This window comes from Octodon degus, unplaced genomic scaffold (assembly GCF_000260255.1).
Source record: "Octodon degus isolate 3935 unplaced genomic scaffold, OctDeg1.0 scaffold00016, whole genome shotgun sequence".
NCBI classification, from domain to species: Eukaryota; Metazoa; Chordata; class Mammalia; order Rodentia; family Octodontidae; genus Octodon; species Octodon degus.
Window position 1 is genome coordinate 1,168,560 of NW_004524592.1, and position 10,909 is coordinate 1,179,468.

Here is a 10,909-nt window from a genome sequence, read left to right on the forward strand (position 1 = left end):
AGAGTCACTAGTCCCTGAGTCTGTGCCTGTGAAATACTCTCTGTGCTCTGCCTCTGCCAGAGCCAGCACTATGAGGCAGTCAAAAAAGAAGGCGGGAGAATGTAGGACAAGTCCTACTGGCCTGGCAAGGGTCCCACCTAATTCCTCATGACGCGTCTAGTACAGGTGACAAGTTCCGTAAGGTGTGGATAGGCAGTTAATTTCATGGAGAGTAGGAGGTGTGTGCTCATCTTTTTTTTTTTTTTTTTTACAGTAGCACATTATCTGAATGATACTCATTCTCCTTGTGCCTGGACTGGATGCAGCAAGCAGATGGTATTTTAAAATAAGCACAAGCCACCGGAAGCCACTGATCTGAGTGCTCTTTTTGGAGGAAAAGTTGGTTGAGAAGTGCTTCTTGGGCGAGGATTAGCTGGAAGGAAATATCCGGCAGGAAGAACAGAACTTCGGGTTTCTTGGCCTGGCCTCAAAGAAAGCTATGCCGTGAAAAGGCTCTTGGTGCACTGATACACACCAGGTTGGACAGGGCACTGGCTCTTCTCTGGAAGAGTGGAGTAACAAAGAAGCATTCTCTTCTGCTGGGCCTAAAGGATGACTTCCCAGCTTCATCAGCTTCGAGTCCTGGTGTGGAAAAACTGGCTCGGTGTCAAAAGGCAGCCGGTGAGTTGACAAAAGGGTGAGAGCACAGGGCTTGGGACACAGACTAGTGACTATAGACAGGCTTAAAAAGTGATGCTAGTGCAAGGTAAAAAGAAATGATTTTAAAGGTGTTTATTTAAAGCAGGAAGTAAGGTACCTAGAATTCATCCCTCCGTCTGTGTTTTAGCTAATGGGGCGAGTATTAACATGCCCCCAAAGCTGCCTTTTGATTTCGGTAAATTAAAAGAGTAAATCAGGACATGCCCTGGGCCAAGAAAAGGATGTGCCTCATTACAGGCTGCCTTGGAACTAGCGTTAAATTCTGCCATCGTTTCAAAACATTTTCAGAATTTTTCTCAATGACATTTAGTTTAAAATGGGATGAATGAAAGCAAAGTACCACTTGAAGTCATTTGAAATGGAAGGAAATGTACTGGAAAACCAAAAGCAGTAGAAAGTCTGGTTGAAAAGATAAGATATAGAACAGAAATAATGTAAAACATTAGTATAAAAAATCTTCTGTGAGCTGGGGATGGTGGCTCATGCCTTAATCCTAGCACTTAAGAGGCCAAGGCAAGAGAATGGTTGGCAGTTCTAGGCCTGTCTGGGCTACATTGTGAATTCTAGGCTAGCCTGAATGACACAGTGATACTCTGCCTCAAAAAACTAAACCACAGTAATATAGACTTGTGTCTAAAACATCATTTACTAGGGATGCCAAGTGAGAAAGAGGTAGGGGGAGAGGGAAAGATAATACATGTATATGTATGTCATATTTTAAGAATATTAATGATACACTTTACTGTCATAGTCTGTCTTCTTTTTGCTTATTGTGACATCTTTTTTTGCACACTTGCATTAATATTTGTTTTAAAAGTTGCAAAAGCAACTATTAGATCCTCACCAGATAGAGTTCAGGGAAATCCAGGAAGGAACTGGTTTCTGTGAACTATCATATGTTCAGAAAAATATTTGAAAACCAGGGAAGTCAAAAAGGCGTTCATTATACTTCTTGTAGAGGCAATTCCCAGCCTCCATGGAGTAACACATACATATAAATAATTTGTCCCAGAAGCCAATATTTCATCTGTGCACCTCATCTCACTCTGGGATGGCTTGCTTTTCCTGATACCTTCCATAGTGCTCTGATGTGTGGTTTACTTAACCCTGTGAATCTGATGGGCAGCATTTAACATAATGAAGTGTCATACAATTGCTTGGGTGTGTTGAACGCAAAATCATTAATATTTTGGGTTTTTTTTTTTTTTTTTTTTAGCTTTAGTGATTTCAAAAACACCAAAGAAAACTTCCTCTTAGTTATCACACGAATGGCTCTAGGTGGTGCTCAGCAGGGAAAGAGGCCTGTGCATGTGGGTGTGTCAGAGCATCAGGCTGGAGCCGCCCTGCCCTCCTATGACTTCTGTAGCATATGACAAGTTCTCCAAGCACTGGTTCTTCACAGACATCAGGTCTGCCTTATCAAACCTAGGCTTAAATGTGCTTACTTATTTCAAAGTGCTTCATAAGTGGTAAAACATTTGGCAGATAGATTTTCAAGGGGTGAGGGAATGTATGTGTCATGTTTTATACAGACAAATGGTGAAAGGAAATCTAGAAGAGGACTATGAGAGATAGGAAGAAGTTTAGGTAAGGTAGTGAAGAAGATTCAGCAGTTAAAATAAAGAGCGTAGAGTAACTGAAAACACACATGTTGTTGTTGATAAATTTAATGCTGAGATTTTATGCTTTCCTTATAACTTTTTAAAGCTATTTTTTAAGAAAAAAACCTTGATAAGTTCCAAGCAAATAATTTTTTCATTGAGAAATTTTATTCTTAGAAATTTAAGGGAAATTTCCCTCCTAATCTGGAAAGCAATAGGCATGCATTGAGACTTCAAGACTTTTCTCCATGCTAGTCACTTTCTGTTGGACATGTTGATGTATTTGGGGAGATGCAAGTCAGATGATGTTAAATGTGTTTCCCCATGAGTCCATGACCATTTCTCATTAGAGGATAAGCACATATTGCGTGATATAGTATTATTCCCACCAAAGAAAATTCCCTAACATGTCTCTAGATATACTTTCCTCGGGGCAAGGATCTACATGAGTTGACAGGTCACCTGGGGACACAAAATAATTCATATCCTAAGCATACCTTGAGGAAATAGAGCCCCAAATAAGTTCTGGTTCTAGGCAGTATGATCAGAAAAAGAATTTGAAGAATTACAGCAGCGCTAGCTGAACGCATTAAGACCAATCAGGGAAGACAAAGAAGAAGGTAGAAGGTGGTGGCAACAGACGAAAGGATGATTCTAAGTGCAGAGTGAGAGGGTTAAGATGGATACATTTCTTTATCATCATTTCACCTCAGGTTGTTTCTACCTCTTGGTCATCAAAGGGAGTCTTGGGGACGCAGGTCGAAGGATGTACATGTGGTAGAATTACACTAAAATTAAGGGAAGAACAAGGGAACAGGAGGTTGTAAGCTACAATTAAAGAGCTCAAAGGAGATAAAATTTTAAAATGAAGGTTTATAAGACATAAATTTTATGTAGGGATTAGGCTTTGTTATCCTTTAAGCAGACATTTAAAATACAAATATCTTTGTTTTTACATTTATAATCACTCTGAAAGCAATGCTTAAAAGACTTTTAAACCTAGCAATATAGAAATTAGATTTTGTGAGACTGGCAATGCATTGTGTCCTCACCGAATGTTAAAGGAGGATGCCACCATCACTACCAGGACAATTTCTCTTAATTTTTGCGAGATCCCATCAAAAACCAAGGTGGGAGGAAAGATGAGCTGCAGAGGAAGAGCTGGGAGTCTCCTAATGGAGAACGTATGGCACACAAGAGCAGGAAAGAAAGACATAAGAAAAATATTATGTTGATTGAGGATTGCTGTGAAAAAAATGGACATTAAAAGCATATACTAGAAACAAAGTGAGAAAAGAATTATAAAATTGTTGAGTCTGAAAAATAGAATGAGAATAGAATAAACAAAATGTTGAGGTTGATTTCATTCAAACTGGTTGTGAAAGAAATGCATCCCTCTCTCTTTTATGTAAAACCAAAGACCAAAATACTTGAATATTTGGGGCTATCTAATTGGCTTAATTTTAGAGTCCCAGAAAGCTCAAGTGTCTTAGCCAAGGTCACCCATTGGATTTAAGGATCACAGTGAGATCTCTCCTATCTGAATCTTTTATTGATATTAGCGACTTCTCTATTGCTCCTCAGTTGTCCTTTCCTAGTAGTCTCTGACCCCTGCTCAGAGCTCAACCCACAAAAGAACAAATCATATCTGCTAAAGAGGCCTTATATATTGGCACTTAAAAATATTTGCAGTGATATAAATTCTCAATCAGATTGAAAAGTTGAATACTACAGGAGAGTATAAAAAATGCATTAAGCACCAACAGAAGTGTTAGGTAATAGATAAAAATCTACAGGGTGCAGTTGCTGTGCTGTGGGGCTTATAATTTGACTCTATAGATAACAGAGAAATAAAGGTACTTTCCCAAGGAAATGCTTAGCAGCAGGAGGGCTTAGTGAGATGCTCATTAGTGACAGGAAAAAGTCCTAAGATAGTGAAGACCAGCAGGCTGAACAACTACATAATATAGGGTCAGAGCTGATCTTCCAGTAAAATGGGTCCTAAATAGGCATACAAATTCTTTTTTCCTATTAAATATCCTTTTAATGCTTATAAAAATTAAAGCACTACCAGATAAGAGTAGATGAAGAGTATCTCCAAACATGATATTGTACATCTTAAAAATTTGTGATTCTGTAATTGAACTCAATAAAATGAACATGTAAAAAAGAGAGAAATCAGACACAGATGTGTAAAGCACTAGGTGGACCATTCATGGACAAGATCTTCCTTTACAAAAAAATACAAAATTGCAAAACTAAATTATTTTAGTTTATGGCTTATATCCAGAATATCCACTAAAGCCCCATGTGTTGAAGGTTTGGCCCTCCGCTGGCAGCACTATTGGGTATGGCGAAGCTTGTGGAGTGAGGCCCAGGTGGAAGAAGCAGGGTACGGGGTGCAAGGTCTTGAAGGGTACACTGGGACCATGGCCACTTCCCCTCTTTGCTTCATAGCTACCATGAGGCAACAAGTTTTACCACGTGCTTAAAGAGGGATTTTGGAAGAGGAAAATTAATGTTGATTGACTTCCTTTATAGCTATTTAACTAGTAAATCATGTTTTCATTGTGAATGAACCAGCTATTGTGGCCATTCCTAAAATTATGAATCAAAACTGACTCTTCCTCCCACAGTCTTGACTTTGTTCACCTAGATTCCTTTTACAGTGTCTAGGGAGAAGAACTAAGCCTTAAGTTTAACATGGTCTACTCATTAAAATACTGCTCAGACGGGAAACCTTTAAGGCTATGCTCTAACTCCAAATTTAATTCTAAATCAGATGAAAGTAAACTAGGTTCTGAACAATTTACACTTTGGGATCAAATATTCCAGTCTCTTCTATCTTTTTTGGATCTGGACCATTTATTCTCTAATTCCTTTTAATTGATACAATATTTTAGTTTTACCTGTTGGTTATAGTATCTAACACATAGCAGAATATATCACTTTAAAATTTCAGACAATGAATAAAAATGAATGAGGTGAAGACTCAGGAATGAGAGTAATAAGTAATCTTATATCCAATAAAATTTGTATATTCTGTTTCTGTAGACATCATAGAAAAGTATTGTTCCCCTATATGTCATAGAAAAGTTACCATCTTCAAAATGCATTTTAATCTAGAAGTATGGAATTCAGAAAATTTTCTCTATCCTAGTTTTTGAATGAGTCATTCATGTAGATAACAGTGATGAGTAGCAGGAAGCCCAATGGCTTGAGACTCTGTGCCACATTATTTCCTTGTTTGTGGAGTAGAACTATACTTTATTCCATATCTAAAGCACCACACTTTAATTTCAGAATGTGAACCTTAGAGTTCCCTTGCTACTAGAAAGTCACAGATATCCTTGGCTTATAGGACAGTGTAAAAAAGAAAGGAATAGAAAGGGAAGGAAGAGGCATTGTACTTCATGTTATGGAAGATTGGGCAATTTTCATATTCAGGTTTGCAATAAAAAGTTATGATTCTAGGTTATAGGAAGGCCTTTAAATGACTTTCAATGCTCTCTAACATTAAAATAATTTTAGAAACTATTTTATTAGTCTCAAAGCTGAACTAATAAAAGTGTAGCGCTTAGATTAAAGAGGACCAGTGACAACCAGTGGTTGTATAGTAGTTTATCTACATGGGTTAATGGTTCTCTGTGCTGGAGAGGAAGCCAGGTTATCTGGGCTCAAGCACCAGCTCTACTGCTTAGTGACTCTGCAGAGAGATGTTATGTAGTCTTTTCAAGTTTTTATTTTCCTATCTGCAACAGGAAATAAGCTTATTGTCTTAATGAAATAATGCATGTTAAGCATTTAAGATTACATCAAACATATATATATATATATTCCTATCTTTTTTGTAGCACTATATCAAATGTGGACAATAATTATAAAAGCAACAATAGACAATAAGAACTCATTCTAGGGAAGGTACTTTGAAACACGCTTTAATAGAGTTGTTGAAGATGTTCAGCAGCAAAGGGGACTGTTCAGTATTTTAAAATATTTGTATAATTCTCATGTGGAAGTGGAGGACAAACTGAGATGAATGACAGTCACAGAAAGAAAGATTTTGACTTTAACATAAGCAAAATGACAGTAAAAATGCATTGTCCTACCTTCACGGAATCAAACGTTCCTCACTAGGAGCATTCCCCTGGAGGTCAGATGCCTGTGGAGCAGGGCTGTTTTCCTTAAGCCTTGATGCCTCAGTAACTCTGCACTCTGTTCCTGGAATAGTCTGCGCTCACCTCCTTGTCTTCCTGTGTTTCATCTTCTTGAAAGACTCCTATTTTCTTGTGCCCTTATCCAACATGTTATCTTTTCTCCTGCTCACCCAATTTCATGTTTCGGGGTTTAGGCTCATGTCTACTCATGTCTCCTTTATTTATCTTTCTGGCACTATATTTCGTACTTCTTAGATCAGACTGTTATCCAGTACATGCACTATGATTTTTTTTAGGCAATACCCTCATATAATGGTGAAAACACTTCAAATGTCCATTTTTTATTTTTTTAAAGAAAATACAAAATGGCAAGAAAGAAAATAAAAAAACCATTAGAAACAATACAGAATTTCACTAAACAAAATATGAATTAGACAATGGTGGTTGTATTACATGCTATCTTCAAGTTAGTTGTTTAGATTACCAGACATAAACATGCAAAGTTGGTTAAAAAAAAAAAAGAAAAGAAAACTTAAGCATTAGCTGCTCCTTTCAATAAACCAGCAGAAATCAGCAGTACAAATGGCCAAACTCTCCTGCATATATACATTAATATATCTTTTTCCCTTCCTTCTTCTCTCTCAGTTTTTCCAGTTTCCAGGTTCTTTCCCTTTCACAGTATCTATTGTAGCTCTCAGATATGCATTGAAATTAAAAAAAAAAGTATCCTTTTCTCCAAAGACTGAAAACTTTAATTGCCCTATCCTCAGTACCTGGTTCCTAGTAGATGCTCATTTTCTGTGTGTTTTTGTATTGATATACAAGGCTTATGTCAATGATCATTATATTGGCTGTTGAATTCTAAGTTTTCTTAAAACTCTCTTAAGACTATGATTCCAGGAAAGACAATAGAGACTTTTTATTTTAGACATTTTATTTTTGTTTTCAGAGTTAGGCAAACAATCCTTGTTGAAATTGAGAAATTGTTTTCATCTTCACTATCTCTTATTTTTGACATTATCAACTTCAAACCACTCCACTCCAAGTGGTACAAACTTAAATATCGCTAGGGGCAGGATCACTAATGTGACTCAAGAAGGAAGTAGGCCGTGCTGGTATCTTGATGTGATAACACATTCCTTGTTTTAAGGTATCAAAGTCCCTTTAAAAACCGTAAGGGCAAAAACAATCGGTGAGGGACCGCGAAATAGCTCAGCGGACTAAGCGGACTAAGCGCTTGCTTAGGTAAGCGCAAGGGCCAGGGCTTGATTCCTGGTACCGCATGCTGTGCCGGCCCCACCCCAGGGTGCCCTGAGCCAGCGATGGAGTCCAAGCATGGTGGCACATCCCTGTATTCCCAGCACTAGGGAGGCTGATAACAGGAGGATCAATGTGAGTCTGAGCTGTGTAGTGAGACCCTAAACAAAAACAAAGACACAAACAAAAAATCTGTAAGCAATAAACAGGACTCCTCCTTGAATCTAATTCACCCTCATTTTGCTGCTATACAGCCTCTGCTCTTGGAAGATCAAGACAGTGTAATGAAATTTATGGTGTCTTCAAATGATATTTTAAAGTATTTTCTTCATTTAAAAAAAGCATGTAGTAAAGCTTATTAATTTGAAAGCCACCTCTACCTTATTTTGTTCTTTGCCTTTTAATGAAAAGATTTTAAAAAATGGCAATGTTAGATACAAATAGAATCAGATAGACTAGCAGGAACTAGAACAAAGGGCTGTGACAAAGTAATGGAGCAGGAATGACCTAAATTAAAATTGTATGCCTTGTCCAGTTTTTCAGATAATTAGGTATGAGATATTTTCAAAGTCTGAAACAACCATTCTTTATAAATGTACAGGCAAATGCTACTAGTTAATTGAATTCAGGGAATAAGTGCTACAGATCAGCTGTCAATGAATATTTGGGGGTGGATCTATATTTGACTGATTTGCTAAATTGTTTAAGTTTAAACTTGTAACTTTGAGTGGATGACTCCCAGATGGCAAGATCTCTGAAATGTGCCCTGGCATCATCATTGATTCCCCCAAATTTAATTCTTTCACATAGCAGTAAAGTTCCTGGGTATGAAACTCATTTATTCTTCTATTTTTTTCCTGGCTCCTCATATTTTGCTTTGTTTTCTAAAGATTAGTATGAGTTTATAAAAATATATGCAGCTATCTTTGAAATAATTTCCAGATTTTATTTTGAAATAATTTCAAGTTTAATGAAACAGTACAAATGATGTTTCCTCCCAAAGCCATTTGAAATGAGTGCCCCATTACTTGGATACTTCCGGGTGCATTTTGTATGAACAGAGCCCATTAGCCTCACCAAATCCCCAGACTCAATTCAAGCTCAGCCATGTGTCAGAACTGATCCAGATGCATAGTATCTCATTGCAACACGTGCCGTCTCCTGCCATCTGGAGCCATCTCTTGGCTTCTCTTTGAGTTTTAAGAGCAAGACATTCTTGAACCTTCCCAACCAATTGTTGTTGTAGAGAATCTGCTGTTTTCCCTCCTAAATGTTGGTTTATTGAGCTTTGACAAGAATATCACAGAAGACTTGCTGTCTTCTGCCCATTGCACTCCATCAGGTGGTCCGTGGTGTCTCCTTATCCCACTTTATGGGAAAATGTTTTGAGATTATGTTCATGTCCTTCTCTTCATCAAGCATTTAGTCCATATGTCTGGTTGCTTATGTATTTATTTGTGTTTACCCAGACTCATGGATTCCTAGTTTAGTCAATCATGTGCTATTATAGAGTATTTTAACATTTGAATTTGGTCAACAGTCAAATTTGATACTGGGTTTGTACATTAGCTGGTGTTTGTATTTGTGATGTATTTTCAGCATTCTTCAGCAGAGCAGCATATTTATTATTCTTCCACCTACCTGCCAATTACCTGTATCCCATCTAGCTAGTCATCCATCTTTCTCTACCTTTTGCAGATATTGTCTAGATGTATACTGACTTAGAAATCATAATACCCCAATGGCAGTGCTCACATGTAGTTGCAAGATGTCCACTAAAATAAGCTAGCATTACCAGGTGTGGTGGTGCATGCCTGCAAACTCAGAATTCTTAGAAACTGAGGCAGGAGGGTTGAACATTCAAGCCCAGCCTAGGAAACTAGGAATTCTTAGGAAAACAATATTTTCAGAGATGGGACAGAGAAAGTACAAAATGAGGTGCTAAAGTACTTGTGGAATCAGAAGGTAGGTACTAGGTAGCACATGCACTTACATTGCATTCAATGTCTTTTTATACACTTTGGAAATGTGTAGTTCATGCCTGTATTTTTAGTACTAAACCAACACAGCAGAATTCATCTTAGTTTCTTTCTTTTCCATGTTTATAAGGCTCCTCATGTGGAACTTTTTGGTCATCTTCCCCATACAAAACCAATGACTGCTGCTGCTTCTGCCTTCTTGTCCACTCTGATATCTTCACCCCACTTGGCCTCTGAGACCCCACATCTGCCTGTCTCACTATTGAGGTCCTCTTTGCCCTGTTGGAGACCTGTTTCCTTCATTGGGTCATTGTGGTAAGCCCAGTTCTAGAGAAGAATCTCACTCCATAAGAGCTCACTTATGGATTCTCCATTTAATTTTTCAGTAAGGGAAGGAGAAGCAAAAGTTTAGAATGACAGTGTCAGTAGAGAATAAACCCTAGAGCAAGCGAAGAACTCAAAAGCTCACTAAAGAATTGTAAATTATTAGGTGTGTAAATGTCATTAGATGTTGTCATCAGTGCAGAGGTAAAGTGCAAATAAGGTGTAGAGGTAGCAAGACAAATAAAATATTAGCAAAAATACTAAATCTTTAAAAACTGCTTTCTGTCAAGTGTTGAAGTAGCTTCCTAGTCTATAAGTATAAAAATCAATATATTTGCTCTTCAAGCCACAGAAAAGTTATGGCTCATCAGTTAGTATTTGGGTCCTTGACTTTACATTTCCTTCTAGGTTGCTTATGATATTTATAATGGTATTGAAAGCAATCCTGCTGTACAGAATTGTAAATTTTCTTTATTGCTTGCTTTTGTGATTAATTTGTCAGTCTTTACGCTCCCAAGATCTTGGTGTGGAGAGCTTTGTATTTATTATCCCTCTAACATGAAGTGTTCAGAGAGGTTCTCAAATCTGTCTGACTCTGGGAAAGCTGTTATAACAGATTTGTTTATGAACGGGTTGTGAATTGCCTTTAACAGAATATAAATTCATTAAACATCTGTGATAAAGACCACATTTTCCTCTAGTTTTAAAACAAGTTTAAAGTTACTTTCAGAATTTTCCAAAACATCCCTCATAAAAATATCATCAAATTGCATTAGCCAAAGCATAATTTAAAGATATCTGATAGTGAGGGCAGGCCAAATGGCTCAGTGGAGTAAAGCACCTGTTTAGGCAGATTCAAGGGCCAGGGGTTCAACCTCCAGGCCTGCCATAC

At 37.5% G+C, this 10,909-nt stretch overlaps 1 protein-coding gene across 2 annotated transcripts in view; it reads left to right on the forward strand.

Moving 5' to 3' along the window:
* Window positions 1-373: 373 nt before the first annotated feature.
* The window catches only part of Abca12 (ATP binding cassette subfamily A member 12), a 187,154-nt gene continuing 176,618 nt past the window's right edge, over window positions 374-10,909 (forward strand). Inside the window, exon 1 of one of the 2 annotated variants that reach the window (XM_004626594.1) lies at window positions 374-660. In XM_004626594.1, the coding sequence (XP_004626651.1) occupies window positions 592-660 (69 nt within the window). In that variant the 5' untranslated portion in view covers window positions 374-591. The remainder of the gene's footprint in view (window positions 661-10,909) is intronic. The other variant, XM_004626595.2, reaches the window with a different exon arrangement.